Genomic DNA, 13,447 nt, shown 5'->3' on the forward strand with positions numbered 1-13,447 from the left:
AAGTCACCGGCCATATGAATGAGAAAGCTCCAGCTACCTTCTGACTGCAACTGCATGAGACACCCCCACACATGAAGGATTAGCCTAGCCAACCCCCAGAATCAGGGTTTAACAATCGTGATGATGGTGGTTTAAAGCCACAGAGTTTGGGGATGGTTTGCTATCTAGCAATCGATATGCAGAAGAAGTGACTTAGGATTGTGGGATCCTGGGTATCAACACTACCTTTCTATGTTTTCCAAGATTTCTACAATGACTTCTTTTATAATCGGAAAAAAACTGTTATCAAAAATAAAAACATGGTCTAATTTTTCCCTCCACTTCACCAAGGGAGAAACTAGGTCTGAATTTGAATTGAGGGACGTAAGCCAGACTTGGAGAACAATTTTCCATGCAAGATTAGTTAGATGCTGGAAAGAATTAGGGATAAATTCGAGTTGGTATGATGGAAAGAGTGGTCGATTTGGAGTGAGGAAACTTGGAAATGAATCCTAGTTTTTTGGGTGACCTTGAGCAAGTCCTTGCTCAAATTCGGCTTTCTATTTTGAAAAATGCAGCTGCTTAGGGAAGATAACATCCAGCAGGGCGCCTGGCCCAGAAAAGTGGTAGGTGATCCTGCCTAATCAGTGCCAATTATGAACAGGCATCTGCAGGCTTTGTGGACGGCCCATCCTTCACTGCCACCAGAGGCTACGGTTCCAATAATGACATCTGCCTGGAGAAAACCCACAACTCTTAAGAAAATTAAAAAAAAAAAAAAAAAAAATCCAGAAACACTGAGCAGCTTTTCCGGCGGCCCTTGATGGCGCCACCCCCACTAGCCGGGGCCAGTAGCCGTGCCCTTCGGGGGACCCCGGCGCCTGAGGAGGGCGGGAGCGCCCCGGACGCGGAGGCAGGAGGACCGGGAGCGCGCCTGGCGGGACGCAGCGCGGCCGCGCGCGCGGCTGCGGCCGGTGTCCAGGCAACCCCCGGACGCGTCTCCGCGGGAGAAGCAGGTGGCCCCGCGGCCCTCCGGCCCTCCGCTCCGGTTCCTCGCCCGCCCGGCGCCCGGCAGTGGCAGTTCGGCTGCCAGTGGGTGCGTTGATCTCGCAGCCTCGCCCCAGGAGGCTTCCGCTGGGGGAAGGGGTGGAAGACCCGGAGGTGGAAAGGGAAGGAGCACCTCGGGCGGGCGGGGCAGCGAGTGTGGGCGGCGGAGAGAACCCACGGGAACCCCGGGGGCATCCCGACCTGAGAAAAGCCCGAGGAGGGGGCGGGAGGGAAGTTCTGATTAAGATGCCACCCCTGCCCTCTTTGACTTTCAATGGCTTGTGGACTTTCTCTTGGCTTTCTTTGATGCCTTTCTTACAAAGGTCTTTTCTTTGTCTCCGGGTTGCTTTTCGTACTTAAAATCAACACATGCATAGATGAGTCCATGTACCCTGCAAAAGGTCCCCGGGACTGTTCTCTCCCCTCCATCTCCAGAGCGACCTGCAGCAGAGAGCTGGAGAAGGTTCAAGAGGAAGGAGACCCTGGCATGACCACGATGGAGAAGAGATACAGTTGAGTTGAAGAAATCAGAAGGGCTGGGTGTGGATTTGGTCGCCAGATCCAAGTATACCAGAGCCGGGAAGTTCAAACCACTTCAAGTGTACGGGGAGGCCAGTTTGCGGGCATATAAAAAGTAGTCTTTGAAAAGTAGCTTATGTCTCTTTTAACCCAAGATCTGATGAAGGGGAAAGCAGCTCAAAGCAGAGATTCTCACAAATTAAGTTCTTGGATCTCATAACAGCCCAGAGGAATATTACTAATGAGTAAAGAGAGCCAGGGGCGCCTGGGTGGCTCAGTCCATTGAACGTCAGACTCCTGATTTTGGCTCAGTTTATGATCTCACCATTATGGGATCAAGTCCCACATGGGGCTTGGGCCTGCTTCGGATTCTCTCCTCACTCTCTGCCCCTCCTCCCCTTGTGTACTCACTCTTTCTCTCTCAATCTCAAGATAAATAAATAAAAAAAATAAAGGGTCGGGGGAGCCAGAGTTTTGACCTGCCCAGTGCTACGGTCAATAAATGGTAAATCTGAGGATTAACCACAGTCTTCTGGCCCCCCAAACCTGTGTCCTTCAATTTTTTCTTTGCTCAAATATTACTAGATTTGTGGCACTATTTATTGGATGGGCAGCTCGGGCAAAAAGTATGAACATTTTAAGGAAAGGCTTAAATTACAGTGATGGATAGTGGCTCCTTAATTGGTTCTGAAGGCTGAGGAGGACGTTTGGGGGGCACACTGCCTCTAGAGAACAGAATCATGAAGCAGAACAGCCACAGTCTCTCAGAAAACCTTGGAATGAGTGTATGCCTAGGTTGGCCTTTATAGGTGAGTGGCCTGAATGCTGGAAACAGGGCATGTTGTAGAATGTTCTGTCTGTGCCCCATCAGATCATAGCTTGGTCCTCGGCCCTTTGTATTACAGATCTTCTGTCTCCTCGTTCTCCTTCACAAGTGCACAGAGAGCGGGGAGGTATGACTTACCATATGCATCTGTAAGCAGGGACCAGAAGAGCAGGAGTTGGAACCCAGAGTGCCCAATGTGGCTAGGTCAGCAAGAGAAAAAGGTTTGGGGATTCTAACTTTAAGCTCTAGGCTTTTCTGCAGTTCCCATGTAGAGCTCAGGTAGCAGAGGGAGCTGCTGTTTTAAAGGTGGGGGAGAGGGGGTTCATGTTTCTGAGTTAGGGGTACTGGAGGAGCACCAGACTCTGAGATCCCCAGACCACATTAACCAGAGAGTCATGACTTCCTTTCCTGCTATGTAGGTGTGTCCGTTCAGGAGACCATATCTGAACTCAGCTTCACATGGAGTCCAGGGAAGGAAGGAGCTCCACAAACCAGTTGACCATGAATACAAAACTGTGGGTGTATATGCATTTTTCCAGCGGGGGGGGGGGGGCGTTGTTTTCATTACTTTCCAGGGGAGTCTGTGATCCGAAGGGTTAAAAACCACAGTCCTAGACCCTTAGGTTGTTTGTGGAGCAGATAAGCAGGGGTGAGAAACTGAGTGGTTAAAAGGTAACCACATTAAGCTAACTTGGCTTGATGTATCATTTTCTCCCTGCCAGACCATGCTATTGTGTAAATCAGCTGTGATGACAAGTATGTGAAAGTTCCTTGGTTATGTAAGGTGTTATTCCTGCCTAAAGAAATGGAAATAATTAGCGTGGATTCCACAGATGGTACCAAAGAAACAGACTTTCTTCTAAACTCTCCATTTCCCCCTAAATTTCTTTCTAGTCGCCAGAACCTTCTCTCGGTCCCTTCTGTTGAATCATCTTTTCTTATATCACTGTGTTTTGGCAACTTGTTAGAATTTCCCATCTTATGGCTTCCTGGACATTGAATTTGAATAACAATTATCATGCTAAATGATGACATTTTCAAGAAGCATGTGCCTTAGCTTCTTTGTATCATCTCAAACTAGTGAGCTGGGGGGGGGGGGCAGGTGTTGGGAGCTGGGCTGGGGAGGTAATTGACTTACTTGAAGTAACTGGATGTTACCTTTACACAAGGCGAGCATCAGTGTCAGAACAGAAGGGGTCAGACTTGCAATTCCAGCCTCTTCTACTGGAGGACACGTGGAGAGGCAGCCAGAGGCCACGTTTAAGTGTCTCCAGGCTGTAGAGGCTGAGTTACTTCTGGGAAGATCCTGTAGTAAGCTGGATTTGGAGGATGTGCCCTTTGCCTGTTTAGAAGAGAGACCGCTCTTCCTATGCTTGCCTGTCAGATAAGCTTTCCCTTTCAAAGCAGCCACAGGCCACTTTCTAGAGAGTTGCCAACCCAAAGCTTCTTAAGCAAACAAGGAAATATGCTAAATTTGTACATGCGATTTCACTGCTTGCTGCTCAGGGTTATATAATATATTTAAATTTTGCCCCTAAAAAAAGCCCCAAAACAACAGTGTTTGTTTTGTAATGCCATCCATAGCAACCAGTTCTTGCTTTGGTGAACTCGTAAGTCCTCTAGTGGCAAATATACAATTAGAATGTTTACATGCTATGAAAAGGCAACCACTGTTAAAATCCAGGGGCAAAAATTATTATCAGTAAATGCTGTAATAACTCAGAGCTTACATATGATTATCAACCCAGAAGATATATCTGCTATTGCTTTTGTCTTCTCTACATATGTGGATCCTTTCTGATTCCTTATAGATAAGTTTCAAACTTTTTTCATAGCTATGTTTCTGGAAATAGAAGCACCGGATCAAATGTGCACTTCTCACGGACTTTGGAGGATGCATATGGCCAAAGTGCGTTTTAGTAAGATGCAGACATTTCTACCAGCAATGTACAAGAACGCCATTCCTCTAACCTCTGCCAATCTTAGGTTTTTGCAGACTCCTAGCAAACACTGGTATTGTGTCTTTTTTTTTTTTTTTTTTAGTTTTTTATGTTTGTTTATTTTTGAGAGAGAGAGATAGAGTGCAAGCAGGGTAGGGGCAGAGAGAGAGAGACAGAGACACAGATCTGAAGCAGGCTCCAGGCTCTGAGCTGTCAGCGCAGAGCCCTACGTGGGGCTCGAACTCAGAAATGGTGACATCATGACCTGAGCTGAAGTTGGATGCTTAACCAACTGAGCCACCCAGGCGCCCCTGGTATTGTGGCTTAAATTCAGCTCTTTGATTATTAGGAAGGATGGATTTTTTCCCCCCAAATGTATATTGGCTATTTGTGTGTGTGTGTGTGTTTAAAATTTTTTTTAATATTCATTTATTTTTGAGAGGCAAAGGGGGAAGGGACAGAGAGAGAAGGAGACAGAATCCAAAGCAGCCTCCAGGCTCTGAGCTGTCAGCACAGAGCCCGACGCAGGGCTTGAACCCACAAACCGCAAGATCTTGACCTGAACCGAAGTCGGACGCTCAACCAACTGAGCCACCCAGGTGCCCCTGTGTGTGTTTAATTCATTACCTAATCATGTTTTTTGCCCATTTTTTCCTTGGGTATTTATTTTCATTTTATAAATTTATAAAAACTCACAATTTGGCATGACTACTAACTCTTTTTCTTGTTGTATGCTATAAACTTTCCCCCAGTTTATAGTTTTCTGTGGAACTTTTAAATGGATATGTTTTCAAATCACGTATCTTTTCCTTTATTTTGCCTGTATTTGATATCTTTCTTAGAAATAACTTCCCCAGTCTAAGATTATGTAAACATTAAATTATCATTTTTCTCAGGTACATCTTTTATTTTAAATCTGATATTCAAATCTATCATTCATCTGGATTTATTTGGGGATTAATTAATTTTATTTTCATTCCAAATGATTAGTTGTTTCAGCAATATTTTTGAATAATCTATTCTTTCCCCACGACATGAAATGCCACGATTATATAAAGTTTTATTCTATCTACATTTTCTATTTTTTTAAAAAAAAATTTTTTTTTCAACGTTTATTTATTTTTGGGACAGAGAGAGACAGAGCATGAACGGGGGAGGGGCAGAGAGAGAGGGAGACACAGAATCGGAAACAGGCTCCAGGCTCTGAGCCATCAGCCCAGAGCCCGACGCGGGGCTCGAACTCACGGACCGCGAGATCGTGACCTGGCTGAAGTCGGACGCTTAACCGACTGCGCCACCCAGGCGCCCCTACATTTTCTATTTTGTTCTCTTGATTAATCTGTTAGAGTCAGTGTCAGTACCATCTTGATTATGTGACATTAAACTATATTTTATAAATGACACTCTATAGCTCTGTCACCTTGAATAGGTTACTGGACATTTCTGACCCTCAATTTCTTTATGTGTAAAGTTATTTCTGTTCCATTTGTGATTATGGTATTTCATTGCTAATACTGTTTACTTGTGTTAAAAATTGTTTTTTCTTGAACTTCACTTACCTATATTATTGGTACTTTCCACGAAGCCATACCAAAGTTCTGATAATCTTCTCTATTTCATTCATTTCTGCTTTTATTTTTATAATATCCTTTTTTTTTTTTAACCACGTTGGGAGGTTTATTCTTTTTTCCTTATTTTTTTTGCATTGCAAGTTAGCTCATTAATTTTGGAATCTTTGTTTTTTAACCACCTGTCAGTTCTAAGATGGACATTTTTCAGCGTGTGAACATCTCTGAGGTTGGATTGGTCTTACCAGAGCTGTGGGCCCCGCAGCAGGTGTGAAGTCGTTTTTATAAGCTTTGCTGAATGAGCCCTGAATAACATAGAGGGTGTGTCTGTGTCTTGGAAGAAAATTCCAGAGGCAATCGAGGAGCACTTATTTAAGACGTGCTGCATCACCCATGTTCTTGTTGCACTGAGGTCAATTTGGGTGGAAAATGTGGACATCAGTGATTGAGTTGAAAAGTGATTCAGTAGTCAGGCTTTTGAATGTAAGATTTAAGAAGGCCTTAACCAGGGGCCCCTCGGTTGACTGTCTGACCCTTGGTTTCGGCTCAGGTTGTGATCTCACGGTTTGTGGGATTGAGCCCTGCGTTGGGCTCTGCACTGACAGTGTGGAGCCTGCTTGGGATTCTCTCTCTCCCTCTCTCTCTCTGCCCCTCCCCTGCGTGCGCGCGTGCGCTCTCTCTCTCTCTCTCAAAATAAATAAACTTTAAAAAAAAAAAAAAAAAAAAAGAAGGCCGGGCACCTGGGTGGCTCAGTCGTTTAAGCATCCAACTCTTTTTCGGCTCAGGTCATGATCTCGTGGTTTGTGAGTTTGAGCCCCACGTTGGGCTCTGTGCTGACAGCTCAGAGCCTGAAGCCTGCATCTGATTCTCTGTCTCCCTCTCTCTCGGCCGCTCCCCTGCTCACGCTCTGTCTCTCTTGCAAAAACATATTAACATTAAAAAAAAAAAGAGGGGCACCTGGGTGGCTCAGTCGGTTAAGCGTCCGACTTCAGCTCAGGTCACGATCTCGTGGTCCGTGGGTTTGAGCCCCACGTTGGGCTCTGGGCTGATGGCTCAGAGCCTGGAGCCTGCTTCTGATTCTGTGTCTCCCTCTCTCTCTGCCCCTCCCCTGTTCATGCTCTGTCTCTCTCTGTCTCAAAAATAAATAAACATTAAAAAAAAATTAAAAAAAAAGGTCTTAACCAATTTATTTTGCTTATATTTTCCTTCTTTAAATATGCACATGAATGATATGTATTTAAAATATACATCTAAGTAAGTCTGAAAGAATGCTTCAATAAATATATAATAAACATTCTAAGTGGTAGAGCATTCTCTCCTACTTTAATGGGCAACCTTTGTTCTTTGTGGTACATAAAATAATAATGTTATTACAGTTGCTGGTGTCTCATATTTGGTGGAATACAGTAGGTGCATTTCGGGCTCTAGTTTCTACTTACCGCTTTATTTGAGTCCCACAAGTTTGATTTACAGTACGTATGTCATTGACCATTAAGCACCTCGTGATTCCCCTCACGATTTCTTCTTTTATGTGAAATATTTAGAAGTGTGGTTTGAGTTTCCAAGCTCATGGATGTTTTTGGCTGTCTTTTTATTATCGATCCCTAAAATTGTGTTGCACTGTGGTCAGAGAGTGTGGTCTATGTTACATTGGTTGACGCTACTTTTGTGGTTTGTAGGTGGGTGGTTATGCCTTTGGCTACTGGGACCCTGTGCTCTCCTCTTCACAGCTCCCCTCCCCTGGGCTCCAGTCCATTCCTGCTGTTCACACCTCAGGCAACCAGTTGACCCTTTCTGTACCTAGGGCTGTTCTAGGTGCTGTGGCATATTCCAGAATGGCTCCTCCCACACTTGGCCAGCTCTGAGAATCACCTGAGGTGCTTCTTTAACATTCTGACACCCGGTTCTTGCCCTGTAGGTCTGAGTTGGAGCTCTGGGATCTGAGTTTTGGATAAGTGTCCCAAGATGATTCTCATGACCGAGCAAATTAAAAATGTGGGTTCCCAGGCCTCACTTAGAGAGATTTGTGATGGGATATGAGAATTTGTATTTTTTTAAATGTTTTATTTATTTTGGGAGGGGGAGGGGCAGAGAGAGGGAGACCCAGAATCCGAAGCAGGCTGCAGGCTCTGAGCTGTCAGCACAGAACCCAACTTGGGGCTCGAAACACGAACCGTGAGATCATGACCTGAGCTGAAGTCGGACGCCTAACCGACTGAGCCACCCAGGTGCCCCGAGAATCTGTATTTTTAACAGGCCTCCCAGGTCATTCTGACGCAGGCAGTCTTTATGCCATACCCTGAACAACCTGAGAATGGGGATACTGGGAGGGGAGGGGAATGTACTCAAGAGTCACAGAAGTCTGACTCTTATTTTAATTTTTTAAAAGTTTATTTATCTATTTTGAGAGAGAGGAAGAAAGAGAATCCCAAGCAAGCTCCACACTGACAGCACAGAACGTGATGCAGGGCTCAACGAACCGTGAGGTCATGACCTGAGCCAAAATCAAGAGTCGGATGCTTAACTGACTAAACCACCCAGGCGCCCCTTTTTGTAATTTTCTTTTTTTTTTTTAAATTTTTTTTTCAACGTTTATTTATTTTTGGGACAGAGAGAGACAGAGCATGAACGGGGGAGGGGCAGAGAGAGAGGGAGACACAGAATCGGAAACAGGCTCCAGTCTCTGAGCCATCAGCCCAGAGCCCGACGCGGGGCTCGAACTCCCGGACCGCGAGATCGTGACCTGGCTGAAGTCGGACGCTTAACCGACTGCGCCACCCAGGCGCCCCCTTTTTGTAATTTTCTAATCACCAGAGGTAACGTGTCTATTGGGCTAAAGTTATGCATAAAGAAATGCAATATCCATTCATCTGATTTTTTTTTTAATGTTTTTATTTATTTTTGAGACAGAGAGAGACAGAGCATGAGCAGGGGAGGGGCAGAGAGAGAGGAAGACACAGAATCCGAAGCAGGCTCCAGGCTCTGAGCTGTCAGCACAGAGCCCAACCTCACGAACCCGTGAGATCATGACCTGAGCCGAAGTCGGCCGCTTAACCGACTGAGCCACCCAGGTGCCCCTCTTGGAAGTTTCTGATGACAGTTCTTTGGATTATTCATCAGTCTTTCTATGAATCAATCCTTTGGAAAATTGTATTGAGATGCTCAATATAACTTGATTCAGAGGTTATCTCTACCACTTAATTCAAAATAGACAAACTCCGGAGGGACAAGTAGTGTAGCATTGTGGTTAGGATTTTTGACTTTGGTATCACAAGAACCATGATCAAGTCTAGATCTAGATGTTTGCTTTCTGTGTGATCTTAGGCAAGTTGCTTAACCATCTGTGCTTTGGTCTCCTCATCAGTAAAACGGAAGGATAAGCAATGCTTATGTCTGTGGGGTATTATGGGAATTAAATGGGATAATGTGTGTAAGATGTTAACACCATCCCCAATACACAATGAATGCTCAATAAACATTATTTTTAAAAAATGTTTATTTATTTTTGAGAGAGAGAGAGAGAGAAAGAGAGAGTGGGAGAGGGGCAGAGACAGAGGGGGACATAGGATCTGAAGCTGGCTCTGTGCTGACAGCAGAGAGCCCAACGTGGGGTTCAAACTCACCAACCGTGATATCATGACCTGAGCCAAAGTCGGATGCTCAACCAAGCCACCCAGGTGCCCCTAAACATTAGTTTTTTTGTTTTCTTTTTTAAAATAATTTTTGTAATCCAGGGGACACGATGGAGGGGTAGATATTTCGTTTCATTAACGAACTCCAATGGTGATGTGTTGCAGGTGATTTTCTGGAATCTAAGGGATGCTTTGCTGGCACAACATCCTCTGGAAGAAAGGTCAGCCCCTCATCTTCTGCTGAAACATGTCCTAGTGTGAGTGAGCCTGCAGTCCCCGGCAAAGTGTCCGTTCACCTAGAGTAAGTAAGAGGCCAGTACAGTCCATACTGTTGGCATAAATTCTGACTGGGAAGCCAACAGTCTAAGAGGTAGAATGACACGTTTGGCAAGAGCATAGATTCTGGAGCCAGACTGTCTAGGTTTAAACCCCAGGTCTGCCAACTTCATCTGTGTGAACTTGGGAAAATCACTTTACCTCCCTGGGACTCAGTTTTTTATGTACAAAACGGAGATAATACTTCATAGGATGGTTTTGAGGATTAAAGGAGGTAATGCATGGAAAGTGATCGCAAGACTCTCTGGCACACAATAAATGGTATGTGCATGGTTGTCATTATCAAATGTAAAAGCAAGCGAAACTAAGCTGTTTTTGTTTTTAATGTTTTAAAATTTCATTTTAGACAGCGAGCGGGGAGAGGGGCAAAGGGAGAGAGAGAATCCTAAGCAGGCTTCGTGCCTAGTACAAAGCCCGACGCAGGGCTCGATCCCACACCTGGGATCATGACCTGAGCCGAAATCAAGAGTCAGCCACTCAGTGGACTGAGCCACTCAGGTGCCCCCTATTTCCTTTTCAACGTTTATTTATTTTTGGGACAGAGAGAGACAGAGCATGAACGGGGTAGGGGCAGAGAGAGAGGGAGACACAGAATCGGAAGCAGGCTCCAGGCTCTGAGCCATCAGCCCAGAGCCCGACGCGGGGCTCGAACTCACGGACCGCGAGATCGTGACCTGGCTGAAGTCGGACGCTTAACGACTGCGCCACCCAGGCGCCCCGCTATTTCCTTTTCAAATGGAAATGATTATATGGGTCCTGCCTACATCGCAGGATTATTAGAAGGGAGCAAAGAAGACCAGCGTCATGACGTTGCTTTGAAGCCCTTCAACCGGGAGAGCAATGTAATGTCGTGAAAAAACATCTCATGATTTGATAACTGATAACTATACCTGAAGACCAAAGCCATCTGTCAACTGTAAAGCTACGTAAACAAGAAGTGATTGCTTTTACCGCTGAAAATAGTTTGTTGTAGGTTTTGGTTTTGGTTTTTTGTTTTTAATGGCCAGGAACTTCGCGAAACACGATGCTCTGTTATTACAACCATTTCAGCTTAGGTTTGTTTTTTGGTTACTTCTTCCCCTTCCCTTTATCTTTGTTGATTTTTAATTTCCATTTAATGGTTTTATTGAACGTGCGTATCTTTTGGTAGCAGTTTTTGTGGAAACGTAATTCACATACTGTGTAATTCATCCTTTCAAAGTGTGCAGTTCAGTGGTTTTTAGTGTAGTCAACAGAGCTGTGCAACCATTAATTACCACAATCAATTTTAGAACATTTTCATCACCTCAAAAAGAAGCTCTTGAGCAGTCACCCCCACCGTGGCCCCTACTCTATCTGCCCCTCCCCTCCCCCCCCCCCCCCCCCCCCCCCCCCCCCCCCCCCCCCCCCCCCCAGCCCTAGACAGCCACTAATCTACTTTTTATCTCTGGACATTTTATATAAAAAGGAATATGTGGTCTTCGGTGTCTGGCTCCTTTCATTTAGAATCATAAAAAAAAATTTTTTTTAAATGTTTATTTATTTTTGAGAGACAGAGCACAAGCAGAGGAGGGGCAGAGAGAGAGGGAGACACAGAATCCGAAGCACAGGCTCTGAGCTGTCAGCACAGAGCCCAACACCAGGTTCAAACCCACAAACCGTGAGATTATGACCTGAGCCAAAGTTGGTCACTCAATAGACTGAGCCACCCAGGAGCCCCTAACATCGTATTTTTAAGTTTCATCTAGGTTTCAACATGTATCAGCACATCATTCCTTTTTTTTTTTTAATTTTTTTTAACGTTTATTTATTTTTGAGACAGGGAGAGACAGAGCATGAACGGGGGAGGGTCAGAGAGAGAGGGAGACACAGAATCTGAAACAGGCTCCAGGCTCTGAGCTGTCAGCACAGAGCCCGACGCGGGGCTCGAACTCACAGACCGTGAGATCATGACCTGAGCCGAAGTCGGATGCTCAACCGACTGAGCCACCCAGGCGCCCCACATCATTCCTTTTTTTAAAAAAAATTAGGGTGAAATATATATTAACATAACATTTGCCATTTTATCCACTTTTACCCATTGGCATTAATTACCTTTCCGTGTTGTGCAACCATCACTGCTATTTTTTAAACATTTTCATCAGCCCAAACAGAAATGCTCTACCCGTTAGGCGATAATTTCTCCCAGACCTCGGTACTCTAATCCACCCTAATCCGCTAACCTAATCTACCTTCTGTCTCTCTGAATTTACCTGTTTAGATATTTTGTGGAAGTAGAGTCATATAATACTTGTCCTTTTGTGTTTGGCCTAGTTCATTTAACACAATATTTCAAGTTTCATTCGTGTCATAGCATGTATCAGAACTTTCTTCCGTTCTATGGCTGAATCATATTCCATTGTATGTCAGCGCTACATTTTGCTCATCCATTCATCTGTCAGTGAACATTTGGGTGGTTTCCACTGCATGGCTAACGTGAGTCACACTGCGAAGAACATCCGTTTACAAGTGTCTAAGTCCCTGTTTTCCATTCTTTGGGGTATGTGCCTAGGAGTGGAGTTGCTGGGTTATATGGTAATTCTATATTTAACTTTTTGAGGAACCACCACACTGTTTTTAAGGACGCACCTTTGGGCTCTGTTTCAGCCCCCTCAAATTGTAAGTAAGTAAATGGTATGTTATGGACGTTTATGGAGGGGTAGGCTTAGTTGACGCACGTGAGTGTAATTCTAGCGTAAGATATATAAAATCAGATTCTAACTACCAATTTAAACACATAGAAGATTCTAATCCTTCTGCCTCCTTTCCAGCTCTGCTACAGATTTGGATCTGAAATCCTCCTCCGCACATTCTGATCAGTCCTCTGAAACCTCATTCCCTGATGTCCCCAAGGATAAATATCCCAAGGAGTTCAGCCTGCTTAAGTTGCAGACAAGTGAGTACGTCCTAGCCTCCCCTCTGCGTGCCTCCATACCCAGGGCTTTCCAGAAGTCTGCTGTACTGTTGGGCACAGTTCACTGAAGACTCACGAAGTGCCAGGCATTTGACACGTTTTCTTTCTTTCTTTCTTTCTTTCTTTCTTTCTTTCTAATTTTATTTTTTAACATTTACATCCAAATTAGTTAGCATCTAGTGCAACAATGATTTCAGGAGTAGATTCCTTAGTGCCCCTTACCCATTTAGCCCATCTCCCCTCCCACAACCCTCAGTTTGTTCTCCATATTTATGAGTGTCTTCTGTTTTGTTCCCCTCCATGTTTTTATATTATTTTCATTTCCCTTCCCTTATGTTCCTCTGTTTTGTCTGTTAAAATCCTCATATGAGTGAAGTCATATGATATTTGTCTTTCTCTGACTAATTTCACTTAGCATCATACCCTCCAGTTCCATCCACGTAGTTGCAAATGGCAAGATTTCATTCTTTTTGATTGCTGAGTAATGCTCCATTGTATATATATGCCACATCTTCTTTGTCCATGCATCCATCGATGGACATTTGGGCTCTTTCCATACTTTGGCTCCTGTCGATAGTGCTGCTATAAACATGGGGTGCACGTGTCCCTTCAAAACAGCACACCTGTAGCCCGTGGATAAATGCCTAGTAGTGCAATTGCTGGGTCGT

The 13,447-nt window shown here is 44.6% G+C and overlaps 1 protein-coding gene across 3 annotated transcripts in view; it reads left to right on the top strand.

Annotated features, from left to right (window-relative positions):
- Positions 1-783: 783 nt before the first annotated feature.
- The window catches only part of SPATS1 (spermatogenesis associated serine rich 1), a 28,344-nt gene continuing 15,680 nt past the window's right edge, over positions 784-13,447 (top strand). For all 3 annotated transcript variants that reach the window (XM_043591567.1, XM_043591565.1, XM_043591566.1), the window contains exons 1-4: positions 784-1,075; positions 1,404-1,538; positions 9,677-9,812; positions 12,637-12,761. In XM_043591567.1, the coding sequence (XP_043447502.1) occupies positions 1,412-1,538; positions 9,677-9,812; positions 12,637-12,761 (388 nt within the window). In that variant the 5' untranslated portion in view covers positions 784-1,075; positions 1,404-1,411. The remainder of the gene's footprint in view (positions 1,076-1,403; positions 1,539-9,676; positions 9,813-12,636; positions 12,762-13,447) is intronic.

The sequence above is a fragment of the Prionailurus bengalensis genome, chromosome B2 (assembly GCF_016509475.1).
Source record: "Prionailurus bengalensis isolate Pbe53 chromosome B2, Fcat_Pben_1.1_paternal_pri, whole genome shotgun sequence".
NCBI lineage: Eukaryota > Metazoa > Chordata > Mammalia > Carnivora > Felidae > Prionailurus > Prionailurus bengalensis.